At 40.8% G+C, this 17,935-nt stretch overlaps 1 protein-coding gene across 1 annotated transcript in view; it reads right to left on the bottom strand.

Annotated features, from left to right (window-relative positions):
- The window catches only part of CFAP57 (cilia and flagella associated protein 57), a 1,240,893-nt gene that overhangs the window by 1,028,658 nt on the left and 194,300 nt on the right, over window positions 1-17,935 (bottom strand). Inside the window, exon 5 of the mRNA XM_044085374.1 lies at window positions 5,040-5,205. Within this exon, the coding sequence (XP_043941309.1) occupies window positions 5,040-5,205 (166 nt within the window). The remainder of the gene's footprint in view (window positions 1-5,039; window positions 5,206-17,935) is intronic.

Below are 17,935 nucleotides of genomic sequence, written 5' to 3'. Positions count from 1 at the left end.
TGTCTGTTTCTATGAGGCCCTTTTGGAGGATGCTTGTGTCGGCTGGAGAGTTGATTATGGTGCCCAGTTTGCAGTCATCTGCAAACTTGGTCAGCCACAGTCCTTCTGTGTTGGCCTGTACCTCCGAGAAATATATACCAGACAAGAGAGGTCCCAGGACTGAGCCTTGTGGGACGCCATTTGTAACTGGTTTGGAGTCTGACATGGCTCCAGCAATTCTAACCATGTGGGTTCTGTCCTTGAGCCAGTTTGCAACCCATCTAGTGACATAGGGGTTTATATTTAAGCTGGTGAGCATATCTATAATGCCCGAGTGGGGTATTGTATCGAAGGCTTTTGCGAGGTCCAGGTAGGCTGTGTGGACCACCTTCCCTTTGTCAATGGCCTTGGTGACTGTTTCAAAGAAGTCGACCAGGTTTAAGAGGCAGGATCTGCCCTTAACAAAGCCAAACTGGGTAGGATCCAGTGTCTGTAGGTCCCCAATATTTTTATTTATGAGGTCCATGATGATCCTTTCCATAGCTTTGCAGACCAAGCTAGTCAGGCTTATGAGGCGATAGTTTCCAGGGTCCGTTGAGGCACCACCTTTGTGGAGAGGGACCACTGTTGCTGTACGCCACTCTTTGCGTACATATCCTGTAGTAAGGCTGAGATTGAACAGTAGTTTTATGTTTGGGTTTAGCTCTTCTTGGAGTTCATGTAGGATGCAGCCCAGGACACCGTCTGGTCCCATTGATGCTGTGTTTTTTTGCTTTGGAGAGGCGGCTCTTACCTGAGCATCTGAGATGTCAGGGGGGCAGCACTCTGCTGGGATAGATATTTGCCCTTTTGGTGGGGGTGTGCTGAACCTGTCAGCTAGGATGTTGGCAATGTCTGTGGGTTCAGTGTATTTTTTGTCATTTTGGACTAATTCTCAGCATATCTGGGAATTCCCACCCAGGTTCCTAACATAACTAAAGAAAGCCTTGTGATTATCCTTAGTGTCCTGTGCAATTTTTCTCTCGAAGCTGGCCTTAGACGATTTTATGAGTGCCCTTAGTTTTTGCTAATACTGATCAGAGATGCCTTCCCTTTTGGGATTTTGCTCTATCATGTAGTAGCTTCCTCCTTCTACTGTATAGTTTGTTTATGGCTGGGATCCACCAGACAGGACATCTGCCTTTGGAGGATTGGGTCTTGGTTTTATTTGGGATTGCATGATCCATGCATTCCTGAAGGTGTTCATAGAATGCATTTATAAAGGATTCTGCTGTCTGGGCCATATTTTCCACAGGCCCGGGGGCTTTGAAGGATTCCACCTCGGTTTTGAGGAGTGTGAAATTTGCTTTAGAGAAGTTTTTCACAGTGGTTTTCTGGGCAGGGGGTGGGGTCGGGATGTGAATATCCAGTGAGATCAGTTATGGTCTGATCTTACCAGTGAGGGATACACTTCTGGTCTGGAGCATAGAGTCCCCATGTTGGTGATGATCAGGTCCAGTATGTTTTCCCCTCTTGTGGGAGTGGTAACAAGTTGTTCCATAGCATTTGAGTTTATGAATTCTAGGAACCTTTGGGCTAGGGTGTTGGAACTAGAGTAATGCTCCCAGTCTATGTTTGGGTAGTTGAAGTCGCCCAATATAATGGTGTTTGGAGAGACCTTCAAATTTTCCAGTGTTCTCAGGAAGGCCGAGTGGGGTTCCTGGGTTTGGGAGGGTGGTCTGTAGCAGGCTATAAACTGGAAGGCAGTTTTACCCACTGTTAGTTGCACATGGATAGTCTCTGATGCTTCATGCTTTGCCACCAACCTGGAGGTGTGGGTATCTTTAATGAATATCGATACTCCCCCTCCTTTTGTGGTTTGGTCCAAGTTTTGGGGCCGGAAAGAATGGTATGAGGTATAACCTGGTAGTGCTGGGGTGCTCTCAGGAGCCCTGAACCAGGTTTCTGTTACTGCACAGATATCGATGTTCTCCATGCTAAGGAGCGTTTCAAGTGCATGTATCTTGAGGTTTAGACTTCTGGCATTGAGTAGCATTACTCTTAGTTTCTTATCCCTTGTGATACCTATGGAGGTGGGTTTGTCTTTTGAGCCTTGCCTAAAAAGGTACTATGGGGGTAGCAAGAGCCTTTGCCAATATCCAAAAGCCCAGGGGTGACAGGTGCAAGCCGTCCCTAGCGAAGCATTGTGGCTTGTCGAGCATATCATCCCAGGCTGACAGGCATTGGATCCCCTTTGAATGACACCAGTACTTAAGCCAATTGTTGAAATTGATCATCTTGTCTTCATATTGTGGCATCATTCTTGGTGAGGGTAAGATGCTACTCAAGGTCAGGGTCATACCAGCCTGGGCTACATGCTCAGAGAACTCCTCTATGTCTCTTTTCATGTAGTCCAGGGAGGTACGACTCAGGTCATTCACACCAGCACAGACAATGGCTGAGTCATATTTGTACTTGCCTTGGAGTGACCTGAGTGCTTGTGTTATGTGGCGGATCCTAGCGCCTGACAGGCTGCTCACCGTGACCTTCTCCTTGTTCAGCCTGGTGAGCGGGACATCAGTGTGCCTGACGATAGAGTCACCTATTACAAGTGTATCAGGTGTGTTGTGCCTTAAGGGCTGTGACTGTTCGGCACACTGGCTTTGTGAGATATGTGTTGCACGTGTTTTGTTTTGGGGTAGCAGTTGCTTGGGTGTCTGCTTTGGAGGTCTCTGCTGCTTAGGCAGATCTTTATTTAGAGCCTCCGAGTATGTTTTTGTGTGATTATGTGTTTGGTTTGCTGTCGTGGTAGGTCTATGTGAGACTGGAATTGTAGTGAGTGTGGTTTCCTTCTCCTCCTGACTGGTTATGCCAGTACTGAGTTGAGAGAGCTTAGCCTCCAGTTTGGCTATATGGTTGCATCTCTCACATGTGTTGGAATTTGATAGGAGGAGAGGGTTGTCTGTGTACATGAGGCAGTTGTAACATTGCCTCAAGATTCCCAGGTTCCCCAGCTGGACCGAAGAGGAGATTGACAACTGACCTTTGGACATGCTAGAATAATATTGGGAATTCCTTTATAATTGAAAACAAGGGCCAATGGGGAGTGAAGGTGTAGTGCTTTTAATTTTTAATGCTGACTTATATAATTGCTTTAGTGAGCAAGTGCCAGGTAACTTAAGTGCAATGTGTTACAGGTAACTTAAATGCAAAAACGACAAACAGTAATCCGGTCATTTTTCTCAGCTCATTGGGTGAGAGTTTCTGATAACCAGGACCACTAGAAAACCGTGCTCACAAACTTTCTCAGAGTTTCCACAATTTTCATCTTGCTCTCCACAGAAAATTGACAATTTCTAATTTACAACATTAGTTTTTTACTAGCTGCCAACAATTTAACAAAATGTTGCACTGCACAGAAAATACCAAACTAAATCTAATGAACGATGTCAGCCATTTAACAAAACACTGCAATACATGGAAAGGAAAGATAAAACTCATTTTTGAAGTTATTTATTCTAAGCCTGGGTTCTGCATTCTTGGCTGTGTTAAACTTGCTGATCGCATGAAGAGGTAAAAATTTCCCCATTCACCCTGATGAGAGAGAGACCACAAAGAATTTTTTTCCTGTATGACTGAGATCACCTCCCGTATAAGTTCAGTAACCTACATTTTCATTCCAATATGTAACGAGTGTGGGTTAGAAGCACCTGTAAGGCAAGGAACAATTATGTATTGTATCTACTGGCTTAATACTAATTCAGCGATTATGATATTCATTGAATTGCTTCTTTGGAATTACACTGTAAACTAATTTGCTCCATCAGTAATAAACTGTGCCTACCTGTAAATTTAGAATGATCTGTTCTTACATACAGAACAGCAGGTGGTGCAGTAGTGCAGCAGTTAGCATTGTCACCTCACAGCAAGAGGTTCTCCAGTTCGATTCTCAGCTGAGGTGCTTTCTATCTACAGTCTGCATTTCCTTCCTGTGTTCATGTGGGTTTTCTCTGGGTGCTCCGATTTCCTCCCACATTCCAAAGGCATACATCTGGAGCATTTCTACCCAGGCCTCTGCTGAAAATGGGCTCTATCCCAGTCGGACTTTCCCAGTAAACAAAAGTTTAAAAAAAAAAAATTAAACATGAAAATGTTGCAGCTACAGCTATGTTACCGCCAATGCCTATGTAAATTTCTATGCAAATAATTCAACATTCTGTTGTATGCTTAGCTGTTTTGTCTGGCCTCTCTGGCCTGGGTCATGACTAAAAGGGATCTTTGGACCACTTCACCTACCTGGTTAATAAACGCTAAGTAAATAAATAGATGACTTGTATGCTTAACACAAAGAGTTAAATCTGGTGATCCCACATAAGTTTAAGTGATGTAGCAGTATTCTTATTAAACATGATGAAGCACACATTAACATCTTTGGTAGTAACCACTTGCATAAATGCAGTGCCATTATCACGTGTTTCTGACAATTTAGGTTCTTTGCATTTAAATAGCTTTGTAATTACATTTTACTACAGATTGTATTGCCCAGGGAGGAGAGGGGAATGCAGTGGCAACAGTTCAGTATCTGATTTATAAATCCATTGTTTTTTTTAGTAAAAATAGATACAGATACATTTGATTTAACCATAACCTTGTTCTTCAAGAAGAAGAACCCAAACTAATGCCTAATGTGTATATGTTGCACTGTTTATGATCTGTGATAGCCATCAGCATATATTATATAAACATTAGTGTACAGCACATTAAAGAAAAAAAAAAGCAGACTGAAAATGTTGACACACACACACACACACACACACACACACACACACACACACACACACACACAGAAACACAGATGTCTAATAACATGATTTATACAAGTTGCAGTTTATAACACTAAGCAGTATTAGAGGGTAGTGTTGTTGGGAAACAAAGCCCACAATCTTACTGTAATCATTGCAAGATCTTTCCATATATTCTGCTAAAATGTTTCTCAACTTTCTAGTGGTCCTGCAGATAACCAAGAAATAATCATAGTGCAAGATATGGATCAGGCTAAAAGCTTGTACTTTCTCACTTACTCTGATCTCTCGATTTTTTCTATAAAACTCTTTCTCTTCTGTCTTCTCAAACAGGATTACTGTCCCAGGTCCAGCAGAGCAAGCAAATCCTTTAGAATATGTTACAAGGGCTGTGACACGAGGCAGAAGTGTAAGCTGTGACTCACGTTCTGAGTGTTCAGCAGTCCTGGAAAGGAAACAAAATGTAATGGTTCCTTTTGTAAAGCAGTGCACTTTCAAATTATCTATTAAATATCAGGCATGTAAAACATTGCTCCATTGTTTACTGAAATAACTTATTCTAACAATTAGGTTGATAAAGAAGATAATACATTTAAAATCAAAAGAAATATACCATCTGACAGCAGATAATAGTGGTGAGACCTAGGTATTTTGGCTATTCCTCTAACAATTAGATAAACAACAGATCCTATATGACCAAAAACTTATTGTGTTTTACCATTTCCTACAACATCTGAGAAGGACGACCTGTGCAACCTCATCATAGTACCAACAGTAAGGTATAATCATGGAAGGTACTCAATATAATGGCACATGACTGAACTGTTTTGTGTTCACAATGTATAGTTGGGTCCACATGTGAAGCCTTCTAGTGTCTCCTTTTCACTATGTACTGCTAGATTAGCTACAATTTAATCTAACTTTATAGTATCTCCCTAAATACTTCACTCATAAATATTCAGGGTTCACTATAGAAGTCTCCGTAAAACCCACAAATTCTACAACCAGCCCAAATCCTCCACATTTTGGCATCATGGCTCAGCAGTCTACATTCACCTCATCGATGACCAGTCTGATTGCATTAAGTGTTTTAAAGCAGTATAGCAGCTGTCTTATGCTTACTGTCTGTTCACTGCTGTGACCAAGTGATAGTACATCCTGCAAAAGACATAAATATTTAAGAAACATGGTGGCAGCCCTCTCACATTAGTCTGCTGTCAGTGTCCATAATACATCAACAACACCACATTAATCATAACACACAACTAGGTTCTAAATTTATGCTTGGCTTTAAAGAAAACAAATGCCAAAGCCTCCTATAACACACTAGATTACAGCTACAGCATACAAGGCAACACCTATTCCCTGTCAACTTACACATACTGCAAATCCACAAAGCTCACCCAAGCATCACAAGAAAAGAAGTCTTCTTCCCAATAGGGAAATGTTTAGTCATAGTCTGGCATACAGACTCCAGACTCTGCAGACTGGACAAGAACAGGGTAACTGTAGCTTCCTTGTCTGATATGAAGACTTGTGAAGTCACAAGCGCCCTAAAGTCCCTTAAAACAGACAAATATGATTATATGTTCTGGTGGAGGCCAAGTGAGAATGAATGACCTAATGTGCTCTACACATAAAGACTTGCAGAAAGACATAATGGAACTTAAGTGTACATGTGTCAGACACAGGAAACACACTAGTCTCAAGAAGTATCTTGCCTTCATCAAGACTGATGCAAGACAAGATTATTGACTTTAACAACTGGTTAAGTATTTGATGTCATTCTAAGGGAATCCAATATGTGCTAGCCTTGAAAAAGATGGTAGACAAGACTTCCTGTTTCATCAAGGATTGCCTACATCTCTTATACTATGGCTTTACATACTGGCTAAAGACTTTGTTGTCCCACGGTGCCTTTTTAGGCAGAGTCACCCCAACTAGGCATTCCAACATAGCAACCTCAGTCCCAGATTTGATCAACATCATGGTGACATTACTCACCTTTAAAAGTCTTAACAGAAAGATGCCAGAACTTGAGGGTCTCCTGCAACTTGAACACATTCATGTTTGTAACATTACCGAGACATAGTTTCAATACACTGACAACATTCCCTCTGAACCAATGTTTTGTGCCTGGGCATATTCAAATCCTCAGGTAACTGCAGGGGAGATCTGCATTTGCAAAATTACAATCAGCTCATCTGAAAATACCTGCAACCTAATTTGGAGCTCCTAGAGATCCAAGTCACTCTTAAAAATCCAACTATTACTTCACTAATGGCTACAGATCCCCATCAATGTTCTCCAAAGATTACAGAAATTATTTTGGCACTATTGAGAGTTTAAATATCAAACTAAATATTTTTGGCAGAGAATTTCAATTACCCAAGTACAGATAAACACACATACACCTCTAAAAATGGAGATACTCACTGTTTCCTTTACTTTTTTAATATCAATGCTCTGGAGAAAATTGCAAACTACCCACTAGAGGTTCTAATATCATTGATCTGGTCCTCACCAACCTAGGTCCTGGCTGTACCCCACTCCATATCTTCTCATTACTGATTGAATCTAAACAAAAGTCAGTTATCAGGCCTAGAGGTATCAACCAACCACTAAATGAAACCATATTTAGGGACTTAGGGACTTTTACATTGCAAATCTACTTTAACTTGTAGAAGACATAAGCAAAATTCCCAACAATCCCCCACAAAAGGACTGAAATGAAAAGGTTGCCATATTCACTTTTGACTTTTACCAGCTTGTAAACAGCTGCATAGAATGGTCAGTACCTGCGTGCCCTAAATACAGTGGTACAGTCTGGAATTCTGGAATATACATCAATTGTGAAACTCCATATTAAAGAACTGCATAATCAAAATGGGAAACAATGAAAGGTTGGGAGAAATTCACATCCCCATATTTCAAGACTATACTAAAACATGATAGCAAGGAACTGGAGAATGCTATTAGAAAATGTAAACTGGAATAAGAGCTTAAGGTTGTCACTGCAGATGCCAAAGGAAACTACAAATAATTTTTTTTCATTTATGCCAGAAATTAAGGAGTAATGTCCAACAATGCTCTGAGCTCATCCATAATAATATTACACATTCTGATCCCAAGGATATAGTCAATATATTAGTAGACACATTTTATGCTAACTTATGCTACCTACATTGTTGCCCCATTATTCCTGAAAATTTAATTTCCTCTGAAATCAGTTGGGAAGACGTCTTAGAATCCTTGTCAGAGGCTAAAAATAATACTTCCACTGGACCAGATGACATTCCAAGCTGCACTGTCATCAGTGCCAAGTAGGCATTATCTGAGCCTGTACTTAAAAAGTTAAGTCTTGGCATATCTACTCAGTTTGTGACTGATCCCTGGAGAGCAGCCACTGCAATTTCCCTGTATAAGGGCTGCCCCTCTATGGACCAGGTAATTATAGGCCTATCAGCCTCACACTTTCTAAACAAAGCCACAGAATGCTTCATAGCTGAATGCATTTATGCAGACACAAGCAACTTAATTGATCTAGAGCCCAATCAGTTTGGTTTTGTGAAGGGCAGATCTTGTTTTCTGACCCTAGTAAGCTTCTTTGAAAGAGTTACATAGGCTGTAGACAGTTGTTACTCAATACATGCTACTTATCTTGACCTGACCATGGCTTTTGACACTATACCCATGCTAGTATGTTTTATGATTTAAAAATTAGGCAAACTTCACATAAACGCCTATAATGTCACTTGAATTGCAAACTAGCTATCCAACATTTCAAATGTTGTGAAAGTTGCTGGTACGCACTCTGAATGTAAGTTTGGAATTAATGGGTATCTCAAGAATCATTGCTGGGCCCTCTTCTATTTTGCATTTATTTTGCAAATATCCAAGCCAGTATCCCAAAAGTGTTGACCAAGTGTGCTGATGTGTACAAGCTGAGCACTATTATCCAGGCATCCACTAATACTAAACAACTGAAGCTAGGATTGGAATATGCACATATCAGGTATACAAAAAATAATTTCAAGCAAAATGAAAAAAAAAAAGTGGAGCATAGTGGCATTTGGCAAAAAAAAGCTGCTCCTACCTTACATACTATAAGTAGTAGAAATCCTTCTATCTGGCCCAGATAATTTTGAAGGGAATATCCTCAAAATCCAAAGATGTCATCCTACTACTGTACTCATCTTTTATGCATTCAGAATTTGAGTGGATGCCCTTAGCAAGCATCTATTATCAGACCACTCATTGAATACAATGCCCCTTTGGTATGTGCAAATCCAAACATATTGCTCAACTAGAAAGACGCCAAAGATTTCTAACAAACAAAAGTAAAGGCCTGAAAGTCTCAACTTTCCTGAAAGATTAGTACTGCCCTCCATACACTCAGCAGCCTACAGTCTACTCTGAAGTGAACAATGTGTCACTTTTTCAGCCACAAAAGACAAAATCCTGTTCGACCTTCTATTTCCTGACAAACATTCACACTAGAGACCTAAATCTACATGAATAAATAAACAGGTCTCTTGGGATGGATAGATTCCTAACTCAACATATTCCCACCCTATGGAATAAGCTATCAATACAAGACAAAGCAGTATTTTGGCTACCTTTAAGGCCAGTCTTAATTTTTGAAAGGGTAGACACAAATTTACATGAGGGTTATCTTGTATGGCCCTGCTCAATCTGTAAGGTGAACACCATTGTGTGTCTATTTAAGGGTGTATATTGCTAGACATATTATGGTGTCCGTGATTGCTTCCTTAATACTGTTCCTACATTCCCAATGAGATGTAATGTATTTTATTTTTCCATGAACTACTTCTGAAACTATGCATATTATCACTCTTAGATTTGTTGTGTATACTTGTACTGTTGTTTGAGCTGTATATGTTCTTAGAACATTAGTAGCTCAGTGTATCCTTAACAATGTCTGTTACAAACATTCATATTCATTTGTATTTACGTTAAGTTATTCAATTAAGTCTGAGACACACAGTTCTATGTATATAGTATGCCTTTTCTTGCCTGTGCTTGTAGCACTTTTTGCAACTGCCTTTAGGCCCAGGTCATTGCTGAAAAGCATTCTTGAACAAGTCCACCTACTTGGTTTAATAATGCCTAAATAATTGTAATAAATAAAGTTTAGTGCTGAGAGTGGCTGTCTGAGCAGTCTAGGCAGAAGTAGTGCAGCTTCCTGGGATAAAAATGCAATATTTGGAAGCCAGATAAATGCAAACTTTCCTATATGTTCACCTATTATAGAAATAGCGTTATGACCCCAGCGAAAGTCCAAATAGCATGTTATACTAGGTTTAGCTTTAGTGTCCCCTATCTTATAGTGGTATATGAAGACGTTGCCTCTCATTGTTGAAATTATCATACTGTTAGAGTGACTCCATTAGCATGTCCATTCTATTTCCTCTAAGAGTACAGACCAAGTAATCAATGTAAAAATCAACAGCCTTAACAATGAGTTTTAATAGTTATGACCTTGTAACACACCATATTGTTGTGGTGATTAGACACAGGCTACACAAGTTTGTAAAGTGATCAGTCACAACTTTAAAGTTCCTTCCAACTCATCCTCCCCACAGTGTTCTTCTGCAATTAGAACCTTTTCTTTGCAACAGACTAAATCACCATACATCATGTTTGGCAATATGAGACATACAGAGATGAGCATATTCAGCACAAGAGCTTGTTCCTTCAATACCACATCAGCACTAACCATATAAAACATTTAAGGATTGAATGATACTACACAAGGAAGGGACTGGAGAAGAAATCCACTTTGAAAAGAGGGGCAATTCAATCTTCATATGTTATGGTTATCACCTCACACACATATACACTACAGTATATCACTGCCTCCATCTTTATAGGATCTTGCTGTGTAGAAAAATAAGCTATACATCCAGAAGCTGAATGGAAGTCCTTAGCATGAACCTCTTAGCCAATTGATATAGTCAAACTATTTCTAGCCTTGAATAAGTCTAGGTAAGACTCTGATGATACCAGTTTATATTTCAATTATTTCTAGCCTTGAAAACAAAATCCATCTTGTATTGACTGTACATCACACTGGTGTTTTGCAGGAAGCAGTTACAGGCAATCCACACAACAAAGCCACAGAGGCTGCTGGCACTCTATAGAAAAGGTCCTGATATTCTCTGAGGTGATTTGTTCATGGAATCATAGCAAAAAAAAAAAAAAAACATACAACCAGCAATCCTGTTGTAAAGAACTGATTTGTCAAAGGAATCAAATAGTCTTTGTACTACTCCCATAGAATTGATCCTGTTAGTATCTTCAACTTGCAAGAACGAGCTTCGCTATTAAAATTTGAGGTGACAGATGTAGTGGCCGGCTGTACGGTGGTGAATGAGAAAGTTATGATTAATTTTCAGGACATAGCGACACTGTCATTGCATGGGCTACTTATGTGGCTTTTTGGTCTGCATTCCACCCTGACAGTCTGCTGTCTGCTAAGCTGCCAGGAGCCTGGATCCAACTTTATTTCTGTAACTGAATGGTTATCCAGGTACCTTAATCCCAAGGTATTGAGCTGGGATGAGGGTCATATAGCATTTTGAGGTAGTGAATCTTGTTATGAGATGAAAATATTGCAAAAACGCACTATATATCTAAGTATTTGTCTTTATTGCTAATGCCATTGTGCAATGAAATATTATTTAAATAATGATGTTTCTTTAAGAGCTGTCAGATAATGATATGTATTAGCCAGAGAAGGAATGCCTTTATGTTGGTCTAATGAAGCACTATGAGGCTAATTGTGTGATGCTCCTGTGTAGGGCAGGATGATTTTCTCAGTTAGGGCAGATTTACTAGAGTCTCAGGGGCACACTCATTGTCTTCTGTACTGACAGGATGGAGTTTGAGTGGAACTGTCACTAAACCTCAGTCACAGATGGGTCATCATGTCAGGAGAATAATTCCCAAGAAGGAAGGATGTTTTCAACTGCCTAGAGTGTCAAGCTATAAAGAATACTCTGGGGGATTAACATGTTCTTTTGGCACCTGCAACAATTTCATCTTAGCTTGACCAGAGTAAGCCTTTACACATTAACTTTTCACTATAGTAGTGGTGAAATATGTACATGGATTCTGTTGATGAGACTGTTTTTTTTTTTGTTTGTTTTTTTTTTGTTTCATCATTTGCTTTCCAAGCTGAAATAGAGCAACTGGTGAGCTAAGTAAAAGCTGTATTTTCTGTGTGATGTGTACAACCATCCTGTTTGCACATTGTGAGAAGAGGATCTCACACACACACACACACACACACACACACACACACACACACACACACACACACACACACACTGAACAGAGGAAGACATGATGCCACATGTTAACAGAGGGACAGAAGAAAGATAGGAAATGATGTTGGCCTGGCCTGTCAGAGAGAAAGGGGAAGACACAGAAAAAGGGGGAGGGAAAAAGAGACAGACCGAAAGAGAGAGGGACAGAGGTCTGAAAGCAGCTCAAGATAGAGCGGGATCTGAAAGTTCAGAAGAGATTGCTAAGAGAGGAAAGCCGTTGTGCTAGACTTGCTAGTCAGTGGTGAGTCATTTGAGGTTTGCAAGATTCAGACTGTTATTATTACAGATGAACAGAGACACAGCTTTAAAGTGCTCAGTACATACAGGAAAGCAGACAGTGAAAATTGCTAGAGAAAAGACTGTGAAACAAGTTAGGTAGAACTGTTTTTCTTTAAGCTATTTGGTCATTTTATTTTAAGAAAGTATGCTTTATACATTGTTCTGGAAAACCCTTTTATTTAAAAAAAAGATACTATTAAAATATAATTGCTCTACAGTTCAGAGCCTGCTTTTTTTTCTTCATAAAGCTGAAACAAAAGTCATGTACTCACCATAACAATAGATCCATGTTGTCTGATTTTCATCTGTTTCATCCATGGGTTATCAGATTCGACTGGATTTGACCTTGGCACAGACTCTGAAGCTTCTTGGTTCCGGGACTCTGACTCCTCGCCTAGCCATAATTCCCTCCACTCCATCTCAGATTGAGTTTGCCCAATGAAATAAACTATAGCAATTCCATTCAAGACCAAACCTAGTAAAGGACTGCTCACAGATAGGGTGTGTCAGAGAAATATCCAGTCACAAAAAGCTCACTTGTGTCAATCTGAAATGTGGCAGGAGGGAAGCAAGGAGGTTTTACCGGTCAAAAATCAGACAACACATCTATTGTTATGGTGAGTACCTAATTTTCATATCCAAAGTTGTCTATTTTCATCCGATTCAACCATGGGACACATTTCCAAGCTGTTATAACTGGGTGACATCAAGGAAGGACATTCCTGAGAATGGTGGAACCAAATGAAGAGCGTGATCTGAACTGTACATTCAGTTTGTAGTGAAATACAAACGTGTGAACTGTTGACTAAGCTGCTGCAGCACAAATAACATCAATAGATACTCTACTAGGAAATGCTGTTGATGTGGCCAATGCCCTTGTGGAATGAGCCTTGGCTTAAGATTGTAGAGACAAGCTATTTTTATTGAAAACTAAAGAAGTGCAGTCTGATAACCAAATGGAAAGAGTAACCTTAGTCATTGCTTTGCCTAATTTAGGCTTCAAGAAAGCAACGACTGATCAGATTTTCTGACTTGCTTGGTCTTATGAAGAGAGAATCAAAGTTGATGATGAATATCTAGCATACGTAAAAGGTATTCACCTTTGTTTGAGAATATGGGAAAAATGGTAGATTTACTGACTGATTTAATTAGTCTTGGATGCTACCTTAGGAAGGAAAGATGCTTTTGTTCTCAAGGAAACTATGTCTTTATGAAATACAAGATGGGGGGGTCTTACAGGACAGTGCATGCTTCTCTGAAATCTGCCTAACTGATGTAACAGCCACCAGAAAAATTGCCTTCCAAGAGAGAAACTTCAAATCATCTGATGTGTTGTTTCAAAGTGTGGTTGAGTCAATGCTGTAGCATGATAGTAATATCCCATGAAGATACTGGATCTCTGACAGATGGTCATAGTAGAAAAGTTCCCTTCAAAAAGGCCTTAGAGACTCTTAAGGAAGCTAAAGAGTTTTCATTCTGCCCTAAGTGGAAATTTTAGTTAGCAGCCATTTGTACTTTAATAGTGGAATAACTAGAACTGTTATAGAAAAGTTCAGACAAAAATTTTAAAATGGATGGAATATGAACAGAGAAGGGACCTAAACCTTTTGACACAGCCCAAATGGAAAATCTCTTCCATTTGTTATGGTAGATCTTCTTAATGGATTGTTTTTGAGAAGATGATATGATCTGAACAACCAAAGCAGGGAGTCTGGCATCTCTGGCTATGGTTAGAACTGGAGAAACCAAGTGGTTAACTTAATGGATTTCTCATCTGAAAGAGCCAGTTGGATGTGTTAATAGGTTTGGATAATGATGCAATATAATGAAGTACTAGTAGAGGCCACCTGAAGGGAAACCGCTTTTGTCAGTGCCAGAAAGTCGCACTGAGGATCACTCTGGCCTTGCACATGCTTGTCTTCTGCATGCATTTGTTCATTAACGGCAATGGAAGAATGGCACAGAGGAGACCTGGAGGCCAACTGCAGAATGGAGCATCCCTTGGTGACTGTCCCTGTGAAGGGATGAGGGCAAAGTAATTGCTGCACTTGTTGTTCAGGTAGGATGCAAACAGGATGCATCAAGGTTGGCCCCAGCAACAAAAAATCATGGTGGTCACTGTTGGGTTGAAGGACCACTCATGAGCCATTAAAATAGTTCTGCTCAATTTGTCTGCTAGTACATTGGATGTCCCTGATATATGCATTGCTCTCAGGAAAGCAGTGAGAAGACATCACCCATTGCTAAACCCTCCTGTCCTCTAGACATAGGGGATAGGACTGTGTTCCTCCCTGTTTTTGATGTACCAGACTACTGACATGTTATCTGATTGTACAAAAATCACACCCTTGGGGAAAACATCCTGAAATGCCTCCAGTGCCAGAAGGACTATCCTCATCTCCAAGAAATTAATGTGAGGATTGATCTCTGTGTGTGAACAAGTACCTTGGACCATCTTCCCTTCAAAATGTCCCCCACCCTAAAGGGGTGCATCCATGGTTACTACAGCCAAAGGAGGATCCACCTAGAAAGGATATCCTTCTGTCACTGAAGGAGATTTTATCCAACAGGAGATGTATTATCTGCAGGTTCGAATTAGAGAAATTTTTATATGTAATGGATGAATGTTTTGGAAACATTGTACCTCTAGAGTCCATTGAAGCACTCTCATATAAAATCTAGCTAGTGGAATTACAAGAATTGTAGAAGCCATTATACCCAAGAGGTGAAGAATTAGTCTTGCTGGAGGAGAAGGGTGATGTAGTACTTGAGTGGTTGTGAGGCACAGGGATAGCATTCTGGAGTAGAGAACTTTGGAGATCTGTAAATATGAATCCAGGTGCCATCTGATAAATTCTATCTGTTGAGTTGGGGTAAGATGACTTTTGATTAGGTTGACTGTGATCCCTAGATGCAGCAGAAGGTCCAGATGATTTGATAAGACGGCATTGGAGGTAGTGGTTAGGAACCAGTTGTCAAGATGCAGGAAAACTACCACTACCATTATCTTGGTGAAAACCCTGGGGTGTTGTGGTGAGACCAAACAGCAGGGCTCAGAATTGATAATGATTGGTCCCCAGCTGGAAATGGAGGAATCTCATTGAATACTTCTCATCTTTACATGATAATATACATCCTGGAGATCTAGGGAGCACATCCAAGTGTCCTTCCTCAGGAAAGGCAAAATGGACTGAACTGTGACCATCTGGAATTTTGTCTGTTTCACAAACTGGTTTAAGTGACTCAGGTCCAAGATGAGTCTGAGGTCCCCTGTTTTCTTTGGTATTAAAAAGAACTTTGAGTATACTCCACACACCAACTGGTCTTCTGGGACCGGATGGTTGACTCTTTTTTAGCAGCTTGGAAACTTCTGCTGCTGTGAGTTCCCACTGACTGGGTGGATTATCAGAAAGCTTGTTTTTCTTAACTATAGGAAGGGAAAAGGAAATATAATAGCCAGGCTTGTGGGTGCAGTGATAAGTGCCGCCCAACTGTCTCTGAATGCAGCAGTTGGGCAATCCTTTAGCAACGCTGAAAAGGCTTCTCAGTAAAGTGACCATGAAAGCCCTGGTTATGTGGTCTGCCATTGCCTCTAGGGCAACATCTACTGTGGTTGCCTCCTTCCCTGCCATGAGAAGGTCTGTCCCAAGGATTGTCATGATATGACCTCTGTGACTTATGGAACCACATTTTCTTACCAGCCCTTTGATTCCTAGAAAACGTCCTCTGACAGGTGAAAAAACAGATTCCCACTGAAGAAAGAGTCTTAGCATCTTGCTGACTCTTAGTTAGTGCATCTTTTACTTTTGGTCCAAATAGAGTGGAGCCATCAAAGTTGGCATTGATGAAGGATATCTTAAATCTTTCTGCAAAATCACAGAAACGTATCCAGGCATACCAATGCATGGTGATGCCAGTACCTGCTGCTCTAGTCATGTCATCAGCTGCATTAGAAAGCAGTCACATGGCTACATCAGAAGTAGACTGAAGAGTAGAAAGCTGAGAGTCCATGGCCTTCTGAACTTCTGCAGTCAGGCTACCTGACAGAGACTTGGAAACACTTTGGTCAGGTCTCTCTGAAATCTTGTAACATGGGCTAAATAATTTAGCATTCTAAAGTGAGAACGTCACTGAAGCATACATCTGTTTCCCAGACAGGTTCATAGTTACAGACTCCCTGTTAGGGGGATAGACCAAGGAACTTTCCTCCGACAATTCCTTTTTAGTGCCTGCCACTACCACCATTGCATCCACTGATGGAACATTGCTCCAATGTTTTCTTTCCTTTGGTGCTGCCAATATTCTGGCAGATTCTTTTAGGGATGGATTCCAACATGCAGGGTCCTTCCATGCCTATTGAGCTACAAAGTCAATATGGGGGTCAGTGGGTGGTACCACCCAGGATGCTGATCGAGAACCAAAGGCTTCCATGAACACAAACTCATCTGGTAAAGGATTATTGGTGGACTGTCCTCCTGTCTGCTTAGTCAATTCAAGGATCTCACCAAAAGGAGATCTAGGGGAGCCTTCATCTATGTCTGAGTCTTCAGCAAAAGACACTGGAGAAGATTTTATGCACTTCCACTTACATACCTGCTTCTTATGAAATGGTTCCTGCAGGAAATCAGAAGGTTCTGAATCAGACTGGGCAGTAATGTAGCATGCAGCCTGAGAAGCCTGTGGTACCGACTGTCCCTGTCTGATATGGTGATGGGAAGTAGAAGCCAAGTCCTGCTGGGTTTCTGATGGAACTGAACATAATGGAAGTGTCTTTTTCCTTACTATCAATCGAACCCTTTCAAAAGCCTTGAAGGACAAAGTCACCATTGGCTCTGTAGGCTTCCTCCTATCCTCAGACAGAACAAATCCCTAGGAGCTGACGGGTCTTGACCCTAAAGCTGATCTCAATGCTGAGCTATCAAGTGCCAAGGCCCCAAGGGGAAGGGACAGTTCTGGCAACTTTGTTGTTGACCCGTCCCCCTCAAATCCTAGCCCTGAAGCTTCGGCTCCAAGGCTGTACCCAATCTAAACAAATTGGAGTCAAAAGAGGAAGGGATGCTGTCACAGTCAAAGTAACTCAGACTATCAGCTCCGACAATGGCAGTCCGAGACAGACTGAAGCCAAGACAGTTGGGTCCAAAGGGTAGACTGGGACCAGAGAAGGAAGAGGAGGGATAGTTGTCCCAAGACTCCATACGTTCCAAGATGATGGTGCTGAAAAGACACCAAACATTTATCTGTGTTCTAAGGAACTTTCTTATAATCATGTTGACATTTTGTTCTGTGAGACTTCTGGATGAATAAGCAGAAGATACCACCAAAGCTGGTCTCAAAAGCCTCCTCTCCTGGAGCATGAGAGAATGCAATCTCAGCCTCACCAGCTCTATAGAGAACCAGGAGTGAGAAGGCAAGGGATGTACCCGAGAAACAGTTGATTCCAACCATTGAGGATTTTTCGGATTTGGCCTGTCAAGCAAGTTGGAGTTAGGGAATGTTTCCTTGATCTTTCTGAATCTGATTTATCTTTTTCCTTTTCGTTCAGCT

Source organism: Protopterus annectens, chromosome 10.part0 (assembly GCF_019279795.1).
Source record: "Protopterus annectens isolate FY-2018-M chromosome 10.part0, PAN1.0, whole genome shotgun sequence".
In the NCBI taxonomy this organism is placed as follows: Eukaryota; Metazoa; Chordata; order Ceratodontiformes; family Protopteridae; genus Protopterus; species Protopterus annectens.
The sequence above is the reverse complement of the archived record's forward strand: the minus strand, read 5'-3'. Positions and strand labels throughout refer to the sequence as shown.